Genomic DNA, 22,240 nt, shown 5'->3' with positions numbered 1-22,240 from the left:
ACAAACACTCCGACAGACGCTCCGACAGACACTACGACGGACACTATCAAGGGAAGGCGGCGAAGTCAGGCTCACACTTGGCACCAGATGGTTGAATTTGTTGGTCCGACCACCCTTGTCCCTGGTTTGCCTTGCTGCTGGTCTGCCCGCCCTTTCCCCGCCTGTCGGCTGCCGTGATCTCTGTCAGCTCCCATATCCTGCTTGCATTTAAAGGCAGATGAACGAGACTAACATTCCGCTTAGGTCGGCTATTCCCGTGGACATAATTTGTTTAATTGGTCATATTTTCACATATCTCAGACAAGCGTACACGACAAATAGTGTTACACATACTAGAACTTTAACATTTTGGTTTCCCTGTTCTTTGCAGACTACATACACTTGTTGAACCTGTATGTGATAAAGTTTTTGTTTTAAACTGGGTGTGTTTATAAAGATTATCCATAAAGCTTTTTATGGCCTTTGTCAAATTAAATCTGAAGTTAATGATTGAACAGAATGGAATCAAGTCGTTAGTCACAATATTTCCAAATGAACACATTCTACAATCACTCAATCAATTAAATGATTACACACACAGACATTTATCCTTATTCGTGGTGGGTGTTATCAACCAGGCACTCATACATTTCCTTGTTTCAGTGACCTAAATACTCAGGGTCATTATTAGTGTCGTCCACCAGACGACACACCAGCCTTCAGTTGGGTAACATATACCAGTCGACTAACCAGCCTTTAGTTGGGTAACATATACCAGACGACGCACCAGCCTTTAGTTGGGTAACATATACCAGACGACTCACCAGCCTTTAGTTGGGTAACATATACCAGACGACTCACCAGCCTTTAGTTGGGTAACATATACCAGACGACTCACCAGCCTTTAGTTGGGTAACATATACCAGACGACTCACCACTGGTTAGTTGGGTAGCATATACCAGACGACTCACCAGCCTTTAGTTGGGTAACATATACCAGACGACTCACCAGCCTTTAGTTGGGTAACATATACCAGACGACTCACCACTGGTTAGTTGGGTAGCATATACCAGACGACTCACCAGCCTTTAGTTGGGTAACATATACCAGACGACTCACCAGTCTTAGTTGGGTAACATATACCAGACGACTCACCACATTTAGCATATACCAGACGACTCACCAGCCTTTAGTTGGATAACATATACCAGACGACTCACCAGCCTTTAGTTGGATAACATATACCAGACGACTCACCACTGGTTAGTTGGTTAGTTGGACTCACCAGTAGATAACATATACCAGACGACTCACCAGCCTTTAGTTGGATAACATATACCAGACGACTCACCAGCCTTTAGTTGGATAACATATACCAGACGACTCACCAGCCTTTAGTTGGAGTAACATATACCAGACGACTCACCAGCCTTTAGTTGGGTAACATATACCAGACGACTCACCAGCCTTTAGTTGGGTAACATATACCAGACGACTCACCAGCCTTTAGTTGGATAACATATACCAGACGACTCACCAGTCTTAAGTTGATAACATTTTAACATATACCAGACGACTCACCAGCCTTTAGTTAGTAGCATATACCAGACGACTAGCATAACATATACCAGACGACTCACCACCAGGTAGCATATACCAGACGACTCACCAGCCTTTAGTTGGGTAACATATACCAGACGACTCACCAGTCTTTAGTTGGGTAACATATACCAGACGACTCACCACTGGTTAGCCTATTCACCAGCCTTTAGTTGGATAACATATACCAGACGACTCACCAGCCTTTAGTTGGGTAACATATACCAGACGACTCACCAGCCTTTAGTTGGATAACATATACCAGACGACTCACCAGCCTTTAGTTGCACCAGCCTTTAGTTAACATATCACCAGACGACATATACCAGACGACTCACCAGCCTTTAGTTGGGTAACATATACCAGACGAATCACCAGTCACCGACTCACCAGACGACTTTAGTTGGGTAACATATACCAGACGACTCACCAGTCTTTAGTTGGGTAACATATACCAGACGACTCACCAGCCTTTAGTTGGGTAACATATACCAGACGACTCACCAGCCTTTAGTTGGGTAACATATACCAGACGACTCACCAGCCTTTAGTTGGGTAACATATACCAGACGACTCACCAGCCTTTAGTTGGGTAACACTGAATGTAAACTGCAATTGTTATTATTAAATGGCAGCACGATTGTTTGGATTAACCCCCATGGTGAAGCTTCTGTTGTATGGTTCGGTAACACGTCAGCGGGAACCTTACATACTTGTGCTGGGTATATCAAATGTCTTTTTCTCGTTCTTTTTCTGATTCTAAGATTAGTCCCATACTTCTATATGGTTCTGAGCTTTGGGGACTCCAAAAATTTGACACACTAGAAAAAGTGCATTTGTATGCAATTAAAAGATTCCTCGGTGTGAAAGTAAATTACTACTTCAAACATAATGGTTTATGGTGAATGTGGTAGATTTCCATTATTTGTTGAATCAAAAATGAAAGTAGTAAAATATTGGTTACAAATCTTAAATATGCCATCTTACAGATTACCCCCAAAATGTTACAATATGATGATTTTGTACGTTAGAAATGGAAAACGTAATTGGGTCACAGATGTTAAAAATTTACTATTTTCTACTGGTTTTGGTAATATATGGCTAGAGCAGTGCATAGACTCGCATCCAAGTTTTCTCATATCCATTAAACAAAGGTTACGAGATATATATCTCCAGACTTGGCTTGACCAATTATCTGTATCAAATAAATGTTTCTATTACAGAATGTTTAAGCAATCTATATACAATGAAACCTATTTATCATCTTTGAATGTATGGAAATATAGAATCACGCTCACAAAATTTCGTTGCTCCTCCCATGATTTGTTAATAGAAACAGGTAGATATATTGGAATAAAAACAGACGATAGAATATGTAAAATGTGTGATTTGAATCTAATTTAAGATGAATATCATTTTCTTTGTGTATGTCCAGCCTACCTCAATGTAAGAAATAAGTATATTAAGAAATATTACACTGTACATCACAATATTTATAAATGTATATCTCTATTAACCTATTCTAGCAAGGAACACCTGGAAAAGTTGTCAGTGTTTCTGTACCATGTGTTTCTACACAGGAGAAATGTACTCTATACTGCCTAATAACAATATAGTCAGTATACATGTACTATAGGCCTGTGGCGTCTTTAGTGCAAATAAAGATAAATTAAGATTATGGAATCAAATTCAGTGGCAAATTTTACTGACCCATTATATATGTTTATATTTACAATTTCCCTCAAGTTCTGGTGAACTCTATTTGTTGGCGGAAATTCCATTTTATCGTCCAGGAACCCGACTCTCAGGGCTCACCAGGATGTATTGCCCGTTACAACACAAGACTACCACAAATACAGTTTGGATCTGAAAGAATGAAGAATGTTAAACCTTAAACACTATGTAATATGATGTACATCTGTCATTTTCTATTTAGTAACTGTTAAGTTAATGCAATAAATCTTTAAGATGGTCATGTTCTACTGAGATATTAGTTTTCATTATGAGTTACTGTTCTCGTGCCAAGTAACCCTATTACCGTATTTCAACATAACCCTATTACCGTGACTCACTTACATGTTCCACATCGAGATCAGAAAAAACTCGCTCGTGTCAGCATCCTATAGAATGAGATAAAAAAAATTACATTTTCTGCTAAACGCTACGTTGAAGAGCTCATTATGACCTCTGAGATAGAAGGTGAAAGAATACCAGCCGTAAGATCCCAAAACGTTTCGATGAAATATTCTGTCCTATAGATAATAAAACCGGATTTTAGGCTTACGTACGAACATTCCCAGTTATGAAGCATATGCATGATCGGTGTGACGAGGTACTTACTCTGTACTCATCTACCATTCACACACGCAGACACTTGATGGAAGGTTTAAACACTGGCTCACACCCAAGACACTGTTGCATGATCTCCATGATAAATATGTCCATTGGTCGTGCACGTGTGTGTTTTTATACAAAACTTAAAGTAGATATGTATTCATTCAACCAGCATTGCTGTGGCAGTTTGTATTATTGCTACATATCTCAAAAGAAAATAGTGGTCGACATCTATCGCATATGTAGGCATGTAATTTTGATGTAAAGATCCTACATTGACAAGATATCGAAACACAGTCCTTCTTTTTGCTCTCCACACAAAGAACAGCTTGTCAACTTCAGTCCAGTCCTGAAAATGTTAAGATATGAACGAAGTGGTCTTACATTTCTTTAAATAAATTTTGAAACATAGCACGTTTCTCACTGGACACACACGGTGGAGATTTGTCACTGGGAGTCCAGGAACTGAATAGCAAAATGCAGAATTGTGTCAAGAAGAGATAAAACACCTGATTGACACACAGATATCTTAATCCACAACCACAGAGAGCACATGCATGTCATGTGGATCAGGGTGTCTGAGGGTCAAGTACAGGGAGCACATACATGTCATGGTGACCGGGGTGCCTGAGCGATAAGTTCAGAGAGCACATGCATGTCATGTGGATCGAGGTGTCTGAGGGTCAAGTACAGGGAGCACATGCATGTCATGTGGGTAGGGATATCAAGTTAAAGGTCACATGCAACCAAAAATCAAACATAATTAAAACACAATTATCACTTATTCATGACATATAATATACATTGCTGGTTATGAAAAAACATATAAACAAAATTATAAGCGTACAATCGCAAATCAAAAGTGCAATATTGTGTACTTCGGTTTACTTCCCAAGAAACGAAGCAGCCGGGATACCGAACCCAGTCAGAGCGGGTGGGTGTGCACTCAAGTGTAACGGCTGGTTCGTTTGCAGATGCCCTCACGGCTGATTGTGTGTGTATATATAGAGATGTTGGGTTTTGTAAATACATGCTCATTTTTTGTGTATAACATTTTGCAATCAACAGACATCATAACATGTCATGTGTTCAAGTATCACACCTGCCTGTCTGTGTAATTACATAATGTGACAGAGACCGAACTCGGGCCATAAATCAATGCATTTTGTTTATGGTGTATAGGCCTGATTGGTGTTAAGTTCAAATTGCATGTGGTCAGTGATAGCAGCTGTGTATTGAATATTGTCATTAGCAGACAGGCAGGCAGGCAGACACACAGGTGTCAATAAAACAAGACACTGAGTTTTGTCTGTGACAACGACATATCTATATCACAGTTGGAAATTCTGTCAACGCTAAATAATGGCATTGCTTTTAAGTATCGAACTGAGAAAGTGACTCGGTAAGAAGAACGTGTGGTGAAATAGACAAATGAAATTATATAAACAGTTAATTTACTGTCATAACATATAAAAAGCTCGCGCCTGTGAGATATCAACAAAACATTAGAAAAATAGCTCACACCAAAGCCTTCACCGAGTATTCACCGGACAACCGCTTCCAAGCTGCGCGAACCTACTTCACTGCGCACGTGCTATAAGCGCAGCCCAGCTGTTGAAACCCGTTTTCCCCAGAAAAGTCTGGGGAAAATTAGTGAAACGTTTGAACTCCGATTTCGCGCGTTTTTTTTCATCGCGTTATTTTTCAACTTTATAAGTTGAATTTGCATTTTTGACGATTTGTTTCGGTAAGTCCATACCGAAAGGTATCAGAATCTGCAAAGTTGTGTTTTACGTTGCATGTGATCTTTAAGTAATAGGGGCTCAGTTCACTGACTGAATAATCTCTTCATCGCAACTCCGAGTGTATCATGTACCGAAACATTCTAACCAAATAGATACTACATAGCAGTTCGAGGGGCTACTCTGGCTGTAAGCAAAGTACCCGTCCCGATACAGTCTGGAGGTAATATCAGTGTCGCTTCCGTGGTGCTGCTGGGGGATTACTAAAAGCGGTTCAAAACTATACTTTCTCATACAGTCATCGTTGTTAAGTTTACAAATTAGCAAAACTTTAACAATTATTATACTGGGGCAGACAGCCACGGATTTGACGCCGCATACTGACACACGGCTTGCATCCCTCAATCTTTTACAATTCAACGAGCTACTTTAGTGGTAGGAAACAGATATGGCAGATTGCTGAAAAAACGGTGTAAAAAATACTATAAGTACCCAACTTTAGTCTGTGAGAACCCTTTTAGGTCGTGTGAATTCGCTAATGATTGTTAACTGGCTACTGCGTGGTTGATCATTTGGAACGTTAACAAAGTTTCGTGTCTAATCGTGTATTCGGGAAACTCCAAGGATAGTGCATGGGAGCATCTCACTTGGTTCTGGCAGCAAAATGGCAATAAGAGGAATCATCCTGCGATTCGAACCCACACCTAACAGATCATGACATCAATTACGTTTTATGCAGAATGCGGATTCATTGATGTCCCTGTCAAAATTCGTACCGTGGAAAAAGTGTGGAAATTCATTTGTTTTACAACCACGTTAGGATGAGAAAGCCACAATAACTCGGTGCACCTAGAGGCTGCAAGAGTTGTATACTCCCCAGGGAGTTGAGATTGATAATACGATGTGCCGTTGAGATTGACATCCAGTGATCGAGGGAAAAAATACCAGCGCCTTGAGCATGCACTTAGTTGCCTGGATATGTGCGCTATATAAATATCCTGTAATGATAAATAACCGCACAAAACACTCCTGTCCTGAGATAGGTGTCAAATCTCCCTCCTCACGTACGTGACGTCCCGCCCTTTACCCAAATTGGAATACAACGACTGACTGACTGAGTTTGGTTTTACGCCGCTTTTAGCAATAATCCAGCAAATCACGGCTGGGGACACCAGAAATGGAATTGTACCCAAATTGGAATACAAACAAACATGATTCATAAAATTATTGATGGTTGGTGGGATGAGAGACACGATTTAGTCATGTCCCTTATCCAATATTAAGTATGAAGGGTTTCTCATCGCTAGAATCATTGAACTCATGTCCATTCAAAGAGGAAGGTTAACAGTTGAATGCATGTTGAAGCATGACAATTGAAAAGGTAATCTTCATTTAGGATATTTGAAAAAGGTAAACGCATAATGCTCTGAAGCTCACCTGAACATTTTGAGAACCATAATGGCCATGTTAAATATCAGATCTGATGTCTGTGGGCATTAGTAACCTTGTTATATAGATCACATATACAATGTCTGTTTCAGAGGCATTACAAAATAGGTTACCACTTTGATGAAACACAGGAAAACTGGTCATGGTGATGGAAACTTTAGCAACATATCAATGCTTATTGTGTTTCAAATACATTATCATAGGTTTCAGGAACAGTGACTCATTGTGACACAGTAGGGGTCATTCATGGCCCCTGTTGGATATTATTGGTCCCAAGTAACTTAAAATTGATAGGGTGGTCAGTACACATGCCTTGATTACTCCATCTGGCAGGGAGTGGTATTGGTATAGTATGGCAGAAATACTGCCCATCTCAGCCAAACAGCAAACAAGAGTTGACCTTTACGCCATTAGAGTCAATACTGAATGTGATCATAGGAATCATTGAATCAGATTTACATTGTTCTGAACTGATTGATGAATAATGAATAAAATGTAGGATGAAAATGGAATTTGAACTGTAACCTGCTGATCTTGGCATGGTAAAGGGCAGAATTGAAGGGGAAAATAGTTAAAAATTCTGTGCCTAGATGATGCAGGATCTGGTATGAAAACAACACAACAGATGTTTCTTGTTGAAATGTTTATTCCAACACCTGTGTCAAAATGTACCATGTAAATGATACTCAATTTCATAAATAGAATCAACAACACGCATCCAACACTTTCATTCAGCCATAACATCACAGAGCAGTCTGACAACACCATACTACATAGAAGGATAAAACGTTTTGTCTAAAGACAAATTAACACTACAGCCACATACTGGTAATCATAAGGATGCAGACAAGCTACATCAATTTGAGAATAAAAGATAAACTAAATATTTCATTAATTACTTTCAGAAGGAAATGAAAGCTAATGTTCTGATCATTCACAAATACTTGTTATATCGGGAGATTATCATACAAACCATTTTGAAAACAACACTGAAGAAGGCAATCACATCAAGGCTTCTTTTCATTGGAATTGTATATATATTATGCATAAGTATTTACACATTGTCACTATGACCATCTCTATGTAATATGTACCACCTCCACACTTTGTAATTGTACAATATGCACTGTGCACTCTTTTGATATGTACTGTCCCAATAGGCCAATAAGCAAAGGACACATTTTTTTATTATGATTGGTAACATTTCTAAATAGCTTGCTTTGGTATGAAAAGATTGTCTTGAAACTTTCCTATTTTCTCACAGGTTTTAAACACTACTATACACTATCAGTCTGGACTAAAGAATACGTTCTCTTTCATTCAGTCAAGAATGCATTAGCTCTGAAACCAAGATAAAGTTCACTTCATGAATATCAAACATTCCGTTGGCTCGGCCACAGAATATAGGCACAGCATCTTATCACTGGATGAGGTTGGAGCAGATACAAAACTAAGAAATATAGTTACTGGATATTTTGCTCATCTATGAAAGAAACAACTTGACCTAAAGTTAATGCTTTAGAGGCATAATTATTACTTGTGATTAAGCGTCATCTTCTGAGACTCGCCTCACATAGATATATTCATTATTTCATTCCTACATTCACATCGAAAAGTATATTTTGTGAACAATGCCATGATCTAAATTTTGTACCAATTTCATTGCAAGATCATGAACATGACTTATGCAGGTCAGTGTAGGCGATGACGTGAATGGGGTTTAGTTCAAAGTTCAAGATAACATACCTTAGCACAAATAAATATCTTGTCCACTCTTGTATTATCATTACCTGATTTGAACTTCATGTATTAACTTATATATGTGATGAACATTTTTCTCTCAGAAATATTGTAAGATGTTATATTCTAGTTTCAATATTGTAATCTGAGTCACTGTAAGGTGAGCTTTCGTTTCGTCCAAAATAGTCGTCTTTCAAGAACAAAATCAGATAACAGTAAATAAATGCCTGCATCGACAGTTTCAATTTTGGCATGAAAGACTGTGATACTTTCCTCCTCCCTGATACAGCGAGAATGCAGCTAAAGAAACACCATCTTCAGATTAGTTTGCATTCAGCGGGGCAGCAAGGCTTTGGCAGTGAGCAATTTCCAGTGAGACCAAACTGGACTGTGTGCTGTATGTTCAGTCCTCGTCATCATCACTGTCCTGTAAACCCATCTCCCGTTCCCTCTGTGAGATATCAAAGTGGAAGTCGAAAGCATATTCCTTGTATTGATTGGCATGTGTTACCATGGATTCCTTCCTGTCCTTGTCATAGCGCTGAACCTGTCGATGGAACAGAGCAAAGCTAACAACCTCAACTAAATGTGTGTGTGATACTGACATTACGAGGTCAGTACCGTCATAGCTAAATTACACTGGATTCTCACTTCAGTACAAGCATGGACGGCCAGAGACCTGTTTTGCAGATGGCAGATGGGCCAGATTCCTAAGCATTAACCATTACTACTTAGTATATGTAATAACATTAACAAACAAAGTGGTTACCATCCTGCATCAATTCAAGATTTACTCCCACATCTGTTAGATATGCCATGACGTAACTACAATAGTACTGAAAGTGGTCTAAAACTCACTTTGGATACAATATTGCAGTGATACTGGGGTGATGAAGACAATATTCAGCTTACCTGACAAAGAAAGTCAGCTCCAGTTCCCTGTATACTGAGCCTTGTGGTTTCATTGAACAACTCCTCTGGTGATGCCACATCATGGACGCCATAACTATTGAAAAACTGGAAACAAAATTGTAAGAATGTAAGACACTCTCTTGGTTGATAGTAAGATAGTACTGACTGACTGACTGATTTTGGTTTTACTCCGCTTTTAGCAATATTCCAGCAACATCACGGCGGGGGACACCAGAAATGGGCTTCACACATTGTAGTAAGATAGTAAGATGAGTACTTAGTACATAAAACTCTTAAATGAACGGATATTGATATTTTTGTGATTTTAAAATTCTCATGAACAAACACCCTACACAGGTGAACAAAATATTGTGGGCTAGTATCTTGTAGGCTAGATTACCTGTAGACTTAACCACACTAAACTGAAAACAGTGAAGACAAGGGTAGCAGTGATCTATTCTGCCTCAACTGGGTTCATGTTATACCTACCCTTGTGACGTTACAGCAGTCCCTGTACAGGAACTCCATGGCCTTGGGGTGAACCTGGTCCACAGCCTGACTGACATCGATGACATACACCTGATCTTTGTACCACAACATGTTGAACTCACTCAAGTCTGCATGCACTATGCCACATTTCTGCTGTAAGTCCCACATGATCTGAAACATCAAAAAAGTGTTGGTGACACCTAAACACAATGGAAGAATGGTACTTAGTTGTACAGGTGACTGGACAGAGAACATCAAAACTAATTTTAAATGTAAAAAAAAAGTTTCTCAGTTAGTTATTTATCAACACTCCTGGCTGGAGGCTGCCATTTTAAAATTTTCATTGGTTGGTTGGTTTGTTGTTTAATGCCACACTTAGCAATATTTGAGCTATATGGTGGCAGTCTGTAAATAATGGAGTCTGGACCAGACAATCCAGTGACCAACAGCATGATCATCGATCTACGCTATTAAGATACCTGACCACCCGATTCCATTACGAGAAGCATGGGTTACTGAAGACCAGTTCTAACACAGATCTTCATGGGTGTTTAGATTTTAAAAATGGTAAAACAAAGAAAAACAGAGCATAACAATTAACCAACAAAACAAATTAAAAGACCTCAGTGCTAAAAAGGCTTTTAGAGATCGCCATAAACAAACAGATGACTTGTATACAGTTGAACTATGTTATCTTAAACATGGAAGGATTGACAGAGATCGCAAATATCTCACTATGACACAGTTTGAGAAAGGAGTGTTTAATACATCAAGCTGCATCAGTACTCTTTAGCTATCTGAAGCTACTAAACGAATTGGTGGCCATATTTCCATAATGTGCAATAAATTTAGACCTAAATGTGGCCTAACAGTTTCAGCTCCTGATATTCCAATAACTTCTTTAGCCATACTTTATCAAGCAATAAATACAGTAAGAAATATTAAGATATTAAGTAAGAAATATTACCTTCTTTGTTTGTGCATATGCATCTTCCAAGTCTGCAGATGACAGTCTTGCATCCTTGAGTTTAGGAGCTGATATTCCATCGTCTCCAATGAAAGACATGACGAGAACATGCTGTTTCCTTACCACAACATGGGGACAGGGGAGATCAAACTTCTTCATCCTGGAGAATGTGGAAATCTTTACTTTAAGTATAATTCAATATACATGTTGCATAACACACAATCCTCACAAAGTCTATTAGATAACATTTTTCATGATAATCCCCATTATATGACATGTTAGAAAGAATAATACAAACATTATCCATATTCTATAAACATAATACATGAACATGGAAAGAAGTGGTAAATGCAATTCATACCAACCTTAATATGGGAGTTACTTCCCCTTATTTTATGCAGCGGTTACAATTTTTCAAATCTAACATAAAAGTACAACAGACTATAATATTACCTGTTGAGATTGAAAGCTTCTTTGTTGGCCCACAGTTTCATTATCTTCCGTGGGTTCTGTTTCTTGAAGTCATCTTTGAAAAACCTGGGGTCTCCGTGGACATACTGTTCCCGATTCTTGAACTCATTCAGTGTAGTTTTAAACACTTTTATAGCACACTCCTTTGGTATATCCTTTCCCTCCACACTAAAACAGACACATTAACATTAATCAGACTAAACAGTTATTTAGTATTTCATTACTTCCACATGTTGAAGGTTATTATTACCCATAACGTTCTATCGTTCCTGTCAAATATCGTCCAATATTATCCACTGGTACCCTTTTCAATACAAATTATCATTACAGTATTTCAGTACCTGTTACTACAATACTCAACCTATACATACATCATCATGGAAAAGATGTTTGATATAAATATTCATAATAGCACCACTAACCTGCCACCAAATGCATGGAAGACGACAGACTCCTTCCCCCCACTGATGGTGCCAGATATAGAATCCAACCATCCGTTGTTGACCAGCTTGTACATGAGTAGTCGAGTCCGGGGATCTACAGCGTGCTCCTGTAACATGGAATACATACATATATATACCAACAAACCAATACTGGGACAGATATTACCAAACAACTTTTGTATCAGACATGAATATACAAATTGCAGAGCATGACAAAGACTCTTGATAATTGTTTAACACCACACTTAGCAATATTCCAGCTATATGGTAGTGGTCTGTAAATAATAGTGTCTGGACCAGATAATCCAGTGATCAACATCATGAGCATTGATCTACGCAATTGTGATACGATGACATGTGTCAACCAAATCAGTGAGCCTGACTGACTGATCATGTTATTTGTCTCATGATTAGCATGGGTTTCTGAAGACCAATTCTAACCAGGATCTTAACGGGTTAATGTTATTATGAAAAAGAATCTTGCACACTGAAGACAGTGAATAGGAAAGAGGTACATTACTGAATGTTCTGATGAAATCTCGGTTACTTTATTAACTTTTTGACAATATTAAGAATAAACTGAAATTGAAAAAGGAATTCCTGTAGCCTTTATTTGGTTTGTAAGAGAAAATATTCTCCTCCTACATAGATAGGAATGGTGGGTTAGTTAATATTTGTTTGACAGCCATATCAATCAGGGCTGCAAGTAATTCAATCTGGACCAGGCTAACCTTTGACTGAAGGTATAAGCAACAAGCAAGACCATCAGGGCTTGGAGAACAAAGTCACAAAGCTTGACTGGTGTTGGCTCTCACAAGTATCATGAGTATGAGTACTGTCTTAATACCACGGAACTATTCAATCAGAATCCATTGTTGTTAATAGAACAAAAGACTTTCTGTCGTTTGAAGTTTCAGGTCTTTATCGTCGGGAAATGTTTGTACATCACTGTGTTTAATATAGATCATTGAGATAGGTGTGATGAAAAAGTTTTCCCCATGACGAGAGACACACAATCGTTGGCTTTCGTGAAATCACCAAAAAACAACCAAAAATCAAGGGAGCTAACTCTCAATATGCCAAATTACGGAACCAAACCTAAAACGAAATTGGATATAAACAATATACTCAACATCCATACAGAAGTTACATAATTTGACATATTTGTCCTAAGTGTATGAGTATAAGAGCATAAGCATACATACAGCAGTAGAGTGCTCCTTCTTTTCATGCAGCTTCTCTCTGTGCTTGTCCTCCTTCTGTGAGTGAGCCTTCAACTTGTTGTACACATGGTTGGGCAGCTGCATGTCCATGCCCTCACCATCTCCAGACCCGAAACCTGGTGGGAACTGACAAACAATCACAGAGAAGATGTCAGTTGGAAGACACAGGACAAATGACAAAGCAACACATAATTCTGAGGCTGATTTTTCACCCTTGTTTTATCAATGGAACTGTCAATCTGAGGCCTGAAATGTGTTAGAAGTAATGTGAACTAAAAATCTTGTCAGCAATTTAAGGACACCAAGACTGTAGACTTATAAATTCAATGAAGTAGAATCTGGTAGCAGTTTTGTTGACAAGCATCATCATAAACTGCTTGACATGTGATCTAACTTCCATGAAATCAAAAGTAGGAAATTAGAGCAAGTGAGTGACTTTAGTTTTATGCCGCACTCAGCCATATTCCAACTATATGGAGGAAATTATAAGTTAGATGGGCCAGGTCACTGACAAATATTTCAGTATGCAATGGTGTGTATCCAAGTGTTTTTGCAGATTTTTACATTGACTTAACACAAACGTATAATTCTATATCAGCAGAGTTATGTATTTACCAATGAGGGTAAAACTGTAGCTGAACCCACCATATAACAGATGCTGACATGTAAGATATGCTCAGCCCTGATGTTAAACAAAACAAAACTTGGCAGAACTTCCTACCATCATCATCTTCTCAGCATTGCGCCTGCCACAGATTGCCTTGTCATGCTTAGTGGTGATGTTCTTCCCTGTGCCTGTGTAACCTTTGGGGCCAATTTTAGGACTTTTCTTATCTGCAACAAAATGAAACTAATAACTATACACCTAGCACAAACAACCAGATTACACTTTACAGGAGTGGGGTGGGGAACTATCAAGTGATAACAATGAGTGAGTGAGTGAGTGAGGTTTTACGCCACTTAAGACCAATATTCCAGCATATCACGGCGTAGGACACTAGAAATGGGCTTCACACATTGTACCCATGAGCGGAATCGACCCAGGTCTTCAGTGACAGTTGGACGCTTTATCCATAAGGCTACCACACAACCCCTACATCATCAACATGAACAATCTCAGTCACTTACCCCAGTTATTTTTCTCTGGTGGGTCTCCATATTCATCACTATCCTCCTCTTCCTCATCCTCATATACTGGATGTCTTGTCTTATAGTTGTCAAATGTTATTTGAACTGAAATATTCAAATACAGTTTGCAATTTCCTTCATCAAATAAGTGAGAAGAATATACTTCAGATATTTGATATTCTTATTCATTCAATAAGAAATTGGTGTGATTCCTCCCAAATTAAAACATTCTGAAAATGCCTACATTTTTGAATGGCCATAAGATGCATCGAATGAGTTAGGCTATGACATTGTAGGTAGAGACTAGCATACGCAACACTCAAGTCAAAGCAAAGTATTTTGAACACTGCAAGGTCATGGCTACTCTTACCTTTGTTAGTTCCATTAAATTTTTCCTGCTCTTTTTGAAGCATTTTGTTATGTTCTCTGTCAAACTCCAGCTGCATCATGCGGGCAATTAGTTCATCACTTGTACCCTCCTTGTCTGTAGCTATGCCAGCAGCTGCCAGGATCTCTGTCACTTCATCTTCAGTCATATCAGGAACAGCAGCTGCAGCAGCTTCTTGTCTAAAACACAGCCAAAATTACAAACTGAAATCACCCTTATATTTCATGATGAGTGTATGGCCATTTGTTACAGATACCCCTACATTAAAGCATATCAGACTGGACACTGCTATCAATCAATATGCATAAACGATATATTCAAAGGTTAGAAGAAAATCTGCATAATAAATAGTAACGTTTAAAACTGCTGGTATACAGTTCAGATAGATTTCAACGTTACTGTTACTGGTTGTCTGTTTTTATATTCATAATGAAAATGCTGCCTGCTGATATATGAACCAGTAACAGATTGTGAAATGACAAATCAGTTTGTTTTGGGCTTATTGATGCCATCGCTATGATGCGTCCAGCAATCCTCTCACCCTTTAACTTTCTGTTCTTTCTTCACAGGACCCAACTCGGGCCATCCTTCCTTGTCCTGAAGATCAGCTGCCAGCTGCTCACTCATCACTTCTTCCAGAGAGCAGGCCACAACTGGAGGGCTCTTACCCCATGGAGTTGACTTCTTTGCCCAGGGATTAGTGGATGGGGTGATGGTTTGGGTTGGGATTGGATTCTCAGAAACTGTTCCTTCCATAGCTTTTGATATGACTGGTGATGCTTGCTGCTTGCTGCAAAAAAAACTGTTTTTGTTAGAGACACTCAAATATATCATGTACTATTCAAATTGAATTCTACCCTGTTTTACATGACGTAATGTAAAAGTAGCAGCAAAGATATATGGTCTCTAACGGAAAAGGTCAAAAGGGGTTAGTGTATTTAGTGAATATTTGACAAGGGGTTTCGCATGACCTTATTTACGTCACTCACTAGGCCGCAGAGTTAGAACAACTATTACATCTTAGTGGCTGTTTTTACCTCCATTGTCAGAATTACTTCAGAAATTTAATTTCCTTTATCATGTTTATATAGTATTTTCGTATACCTAATTTCAGACATTTAGTGTACTTTTGAGAAATTAAGACAGGGCAGATGATGATTTATACCCCAAAATTATTCTACATTTTGGCGGGTAAGTAGGTTAAGCTTGTGTACAAACCACATGTAGTGACCAGATATCTTGCTGTTATTTTTTTTACAAGCTCTTGAGGTGACAATTGGATATTTTTATAACAATCAGTCACGGTTCCAGAAAACAAAAGATCTGAAACTAAAAGCTTGATCAGTATCATCCCAGCTAATAAGCAAGTATGACTGACAGCACTAACATAACAAAGTAACAATTCAAATAAAGAGATGCTATTATTTAGACTATACCTTGCTTGAATGTTGATAGATGAAACGGTAGTGAAAACTGGCTGATTTACAAAATCCACGGTAGAAAGATCTGTTCTAAACCGATATTTTTTAAAACAAAATTCACAGGATAAGCTTTCTCCAAACGTTTCCGACTTGACTTTACGTTTTATGATATTGCCGTTACAGAATAAACTTTTATAAGCAGAATTACAACCAAAACTAAAAATAAACTATTGCGACAGGAAATGTCGTCCGCTTGTGAAATTCATTAGAAACTAGTTTCTCGCAAACTAATCATTAGGTGTCTGAGCAGAATATAGACATTTAGATAATGTGACTAAAAATATTCTGTCTATTTGATACAAAATATTTACTTGAACTTGTTGTATTATAGTATATATTTGGGAGAAGATATCACTGTGTATATTGAAAATCGGTGTTGGTATTTCCATTAAATGTAATAGGTCTTATTAAGTGTATTCTCTTCATTCTTCCGGTTCTGGTAAAACCCGGACTAATATTAACATGAAAGTAACGTTGAACTAGGAAAACGATTGGGGTTTATGTACTACGTTATTTATGTAATTTAATAATACGATTTGAGAAAATCTCTCTTTCCAGTTATTCTCCCTTAGTGTACATGTGTTTCGGTGTTAAACGTGTCATGCACTTTATCGGTCGTGTCAGGTTATTATGTTTCGAACTGTGTAAGTAAACATTGAAAAGAAGTACAAGCGGGAAAATATAAATATTCAACACTGACTATTACATATATAACATAACAGGTGGATGCTGCTTAATATAGAATTGTTTAAATATTTCCGCCAAACCATTATTGCTATTTAATAATATTCGTATTATTTACTGATATTGACACCCAAATGAATGTTGAGCTTTGAGTGTAGAAAAAAAGTTCACAAGAATCACGGCAGAAGATAGTGCATAGATACTCATAGTTCCTGTCTTGTGTAGATAAACCTAGTTAGTTTACGTAGACGACTCATCTGCCTTTTCTTCCAAACTTCTCAATCAATCACAGCCGCATTTGTGATTTACGTACATTGCTGTAGGATAATGGAAATGGAGGTGGCAAGAATGTCGATCATATTTGGAATACCTTCATGTGGCGTTACAAACGAGATTTGATGACACAATAAATTCAGCAGAGATTTGCAAATGATACAGTTATTTATAAAAAAGTCCCTTTTAGCCTGTGAATTAATTCACTTATTGAAATCCATATTCACATGCACATTCAAAGCATCTATATAAGTTTTTAATATGTTTATCAGTTATATATATTCTTGATAAAACCATACTCTTTTTGTCTTGTTTATGCCCTTTTAACTTTCATGTCCATTCAAATGAATGGCCTTCATGACTGCAGTGCTCACAATTGAGGTATCCTTGTGGTCCTATTCTCATATAGTATTTGATTCATTGGAGCCCTTAAAGGTTTTACCCTAACTATTAAAACATAAAGATCGTAACAAGGATGCAGGACTTCCAATCCATGCTTGATTTCACACACGCCAATGCTTCTTCATGTCCGCATTTCTAGTGCAAATATACTGACATCTGATTCTGAAATAAATGAATGCTCTGTTGCAGGGCTTGTAAAAAGATGGTTAGCAGCAAGTTACAATGGAGAAGCTAGAAACAGATGAGCAAATATGTCTTGGTGGCAGCGAAGTGTTCAGCAATGCAGAGTTCTATCATTTAAGAAACTGCTTGGTGGAGATCATTGAGGAGGTCAAATTGCGAAGGGTACAGTGTGCATAATATTACATGACTCTAGTGTAACATGATAATTTCATTGGTGTTCATATGTTTCATGATAGTATAATGTAATTCTACAGATTCTGAGCATTCAAACATGTCACAACATAGGTCTGTTTATTTCATTATCATAATATTTTGATCTTTCATATGAAAAGATAGGGATACAAATTTACACAAGTCGGATTAAGTTTGTGAAGTGTTAAAATATTCTTAGAGCTGACAGAAGATTAGTTTTAAAGGAATGGCCTTCTACATGTTATATGTTATAGATATTCCATGTCTTCAGGTTGCAAACATGCTGGTTTTTAATGCTGAAATATGTGTGCTTCACACATGGTATCTTGTATTTAGCTCATGACAAGGCCAATGAAGAGGCTTGAAAGATTGATCTTATCGTATTGCTTTGAATGCAATGCTTAACTACAATGTTGAATACCTCCAAGAACAAAGAAAACAGGAAATTTGTGTAAATCAAAATTTTTAATAAAATAGCAGTTTACTTGACACAGGCATTTAGTTTTAAATCCTAGATAAATCTGTGCAATGATACACAACAGCAGGTATGTTTCTGTAGGGCAATGATGCAGAGAGCGAGGAGAGGATCAAGCTGTTGGTCAATGAGAAGTATCAGCTGGAGAGGAGATGTGTAAGTACAGCAGTACATTTGGTTAGCAATGTACATCTGGTGTCGGCATTATGTTTGTGTTGTGGTAAATTATGTTTTGGAACATTGTTAAGATATGCACTTTAGTGATTGATATAGCTCATGAAAACGTAATTTATTATTGTATATATATATATAAATATTTATATGGTATTTGACAAATTGTGTTTCATTTAACTGGTAATAACAGTATATATCTGTGGAAGACTCACTAATTTTCCAACTTTGAATATTTGTGTTATCACAAGATACAGGTGTTGGAATGATGTTTCAGTGTTATGGTAAATAAAGTTTGAAACTAGTTTTCTGAAGTATTTGAGTTTAGGGACTCACTAATTTTCCAACTTTGAATATTTGTGTTATCACAAGATACAGGTGTTGGAATGATGTTTACAGTGTTATGGTAAATAAAGTTTGAAACTAGTTTGAGTTGAGGGACTCACTTATTTTTAATACTTTGAATATTTGTGTTATCACAAGATACAGGATATGAATGATAGAAAATGCTGAGTATTCATGTATTTTGGCATAAAAGCAAGGAAAGTGTTTTCATGTATCCCTGACATTTAAGTTTGATATGTATGGTAAGATAATATGTTCTCATGACAGATGGTTTGAAAGTGGTACAAATTAGGATATCCATAGTGTGATATACTAATATATGAGTGTAAGAATAATGTTATGAGTTTACATCAGGCATATGCGTTAGTTATGGATGATATATGGTGTGATTAATATTCGGAATTGCGATTGATGTCTGTATAATGTGTTCATTGATTTGAGGGATGGTGTTGTAGCCTTATGGTTAAAGCGGCTTAAAACCACACTCAATCACTAATTGATTTAATGAGCAACATGCTTTTTATCACGTTTTTAACATAAAAATTCAAATATTCCTTTGAAAGGTTATCTACAATACATCATCAATATGCAATGCACCAAAGATCTGTGGAATAAGGCTGAATTTTCCACATCATGTTAGACATGTTTTGAATGTGCTTTCAATATACTGAAAAAATACTGAATGTTAAGAATGATTTATTGATTAAATAAGCCAGTTTTGTTTAATAATCATTGAAAAATCTCAACTGTTTCCAGTTAGTAGTGTGAGTATTGTATGTGTATCCAGGATGCAGAGGTTGGGCAGCTGTCTACTATCAGAGAACAGCATCAGCGGCATATGTCCGACTTGGAGCGAAACTTGCAGGAGAAGATGAGGCTCTTGGAGGAGGAGAATGTGAGAATTATATACGCTGTTTATGTTTGTTTGGTGTTTAACACTGCACTCAGCAATGATCCAGCTATAAGAGAGCGGTTGTAAATCATCGAGTCTGGATCAAATAAGCCATTGATCAACATAATGAGCATCAATCTAAGCAATTGGTATACGAAGACATGTGTTGACAAAGTCAGCGAGTCTGACCACCCAATCCTGCATTTTGTGTATGATAACTGAATACTGACTGTTATAAGTCCACAAAGGACATGTAAACCACAGAGTCAGTGTTCCTGAGAGTACACCAGGACCACACACACAGAGTGCAGAGAACTTGTTGGGGTATAGACTTATATCACATGCTGCACTTACCTGACTCACAACATTCCATTCGTGAGCACCTGTTTCACATCCATATCAGAAATTTGCCATAGACCTCTTTACCTATGGTTGGCAGGTGATACAGAAAATGTATGTCTACTGAAAGGTGATTTTTTTCAGAAACAACTAAAAGTCTATAGAAAGTGTGGTGAGAAAGAGACAGAATCATTGAAGGACAGTGTTCGTTCACTTCAGGTAGGCAAGCAAATGGAAGCTTCCATTGTTATAGATTTGACATTGTGAACAATTTTTTTTGTGAATGCAGTAATATTAAAATTAGTATAAAGCATTATATTAGAAGCGTCAGTAACGAGTAGTGTATGGCTGATAACTTTAGTGAGTGGGTGAGTGAGTTTGGTTTTTACACCACTTTCAGCAATATTCCAGCAACATCACTGTGGAGGACCCCAGAAATGGGCTTCACACATTGTACCCATGTGGGGAATCAAACCCGGGTCTTTGGCATGACAAGTGAATGCTTTAACCAATCGGCTACCCCACTGCCCCCTGATAACTTTAACTACAATCTGTGTCTACATAGAATATCCAGTTTGAAGAGAGGTGGTAAGATAGTTGAGTGGTCAAAGCATTCCTTTGTCTCACTGAACGTCTTAGGGTTTGATTCACTACAATGTGTGAAGTACATATTTTGTACACCCTTCCTTGATATTGGTGGAATAATGCTAAAAGAGGTGTAAGATCACACTCACTCTCACTCACTCACTCACTCACTCACTCAGTGAAACATGTTCTGTACATGGTTTTGAATTGATGTTTTTGCAGCTGTCAAAGTATTCTCTGGAGAAAAGCCTGCGAGAACAGGAGCACAAGCTGCAGTCCCATCTCAGCTCCTCGGATCAGCAACTGGGAGAGTTATCTGCCCTTGAACAACGGCTGAGAAGTATGACAGTGCACTTCCAGCAGTTAAGTAACAGCCAGGAGAGGCTGGAGAAAAATGGTGAGTAGACAAAATCACATAAAGTGGGTTGTCATATTTTCTGCTTTTCGATTGCATAAAATATTATTCAGTTTTCAGAAGGCTTATGTTGTGTGGTGCACAGTATGTCTGTCTGTTGTCCATCACTTTTACATTTTCTACATCTTCCATGAGAAACCAAGAAGTTGAAACTTTATCCAGCTTTGGTGTCTCTAAAATTGTTCATAGACTTCCAATCCAATTTTAGACATGGCTCAAACAAACATAATTCTGCTTGTCATGCATCCTCCTGCTTCTTGTAAATGAAAAGCAGGAAATGGAAAATAGGACATATTCAAATGCTAGTTGATCAATGATGACTTCATGTTTGAAGAAACGTTAAAGTGACATTGTAAGCATAAGCATGCAGTGTTATCTGCAAATTAGGAAAAGCCACAAGTGATGTCACTGTACCAGTTGACATTTAGCAGGTATTGCTGGTACATGTAGCTTGGATTGAATGTTTCACAGTCCCTGAAACACATTACGTCCCCTTCTGGCCAACCCTTTCTACAATGATGCAAGTCTAGATTTCTTCAGGTTCCAGTCATTCTCATCTCACTGGTCAGCTGCTTTGCAATTCAAATGGAGTTTTATGTTTCTATAAAACTTACATATATTCTACCTGAACTGAAATCATTGGTGTCATGTATGATGTAAATATGTATGTAAATATATAGGTGTTTCTACTATTATTGCACTATTATGTCACCTCGACAACTACAAGGTCTGTGGAGCTCAAACTGAATTGTATGACGGTCCCAGGAAAAGCTTTCAGGAGAACCAACTCTAAAGTTATGTATTAATAAAATATAACAAAACTATGAGGGGTTAATAAAGTGATTTATTCCTGGACAAAACTAACAATGTCTTTTTTTATGGAATTTACATATATATCAAGCAAGAAGAAAGTTTAAAATACCTTGTCAAACACCATT

At 37.7% G+C, this 22,240-nt stretch overlaps 2 protein-coding genes across 2 annotated transcripts in view; one reads left to right on the top strand and one right to left on the bottom strand.

Moving 5' to 3' along the window:
* Positions 1–7,732: 7,732 nt before the first annotated feature.
* On the bottom strand, positions 7,733–16,544 carry LOC124291312 (serine/threonine-protein kinase RIO3-like). Its single transcript, XM_046728285.1, has 12 exons — positions 16,302–16,544; positions 15,407–15,655; positions 14,848–15,044; positions 14,478–14,582; positions 14,071–14,183; positions 13,332–13,475; positions 12,106–12,233; positions 11,666–11,851; positions 11,213–11,372; positions 10,246–10,416; positions 9,757–9,861; positions 7,733–9,391 (listed from the first exon to the last, which is right to left on the bottom strand). Exons 2-12 carry the CDS (start codon positions 15,619–15,621, stop codon positions 9,248–9,250), a joined length of 1,668 nt encoding a protein of 555 aa, XP_046584241.1. The 5' UTR covers positions 15,622–15,655; positions 16,302–16,544; the 3' UTR covers positions 7,733–9,247.
* A 450-nt stretch (positions 16,545–16,994) lies between these two features.
* The window catches only part of LOC124291333 (serine-rich adhesin for platelets-like), a 148,829-nt gene continuing 143,583 nt past the window's right edge, over positions 16,995–22,240 (top strand). Inside the window, exons 1-6 of the mRNA XM_046728310.1 lie at positions 16,995–17,068; positions 17,895–18,050; positions 18,640–18,711; positions 19,859–19,966; positions 20,447–20,521; positions 21,110–21,284. Coding sequence (XP_046584266.1) covers positions 17,928–18,050; positions 18,640–18,711; positions 19,859–19,966; positions 20,447–20,521; positions 21,110–21,284 — 553 coding nt within the window. The 5' untranslated portion in view covers positions 16,995–17,068; positions 17,895–17,927. The remainder of the gene's footprint in view (positions 17,069–17,894; positions 18,051–18,639; positions 18,712–19,858; positions 19,967–20,446; positions 20,522–21,109; positions 21,285–22,240) is intronic.

This window comes from Haliotis rubra, unplaced genomic scaffold (assembly GCF_003918875.1).
Source record: "Haliotis rubra isolate DU_JTF1 unplaced genomic scaffold, ASM391887v1 Scf49, whole genome shotgun sequence".
Taxonomy (NCBI): Eukaryota; Metazoa; Mollusca; class Gastropoda; order Lepetellida; family Haliotidae; genus Haliotis; species Haliotis rubra.
The sequence above is the reverse complement of the archived record's forward strand: the minus strand, read 5'-3'. Positions and strand labels throughout refer to the sequence as shown.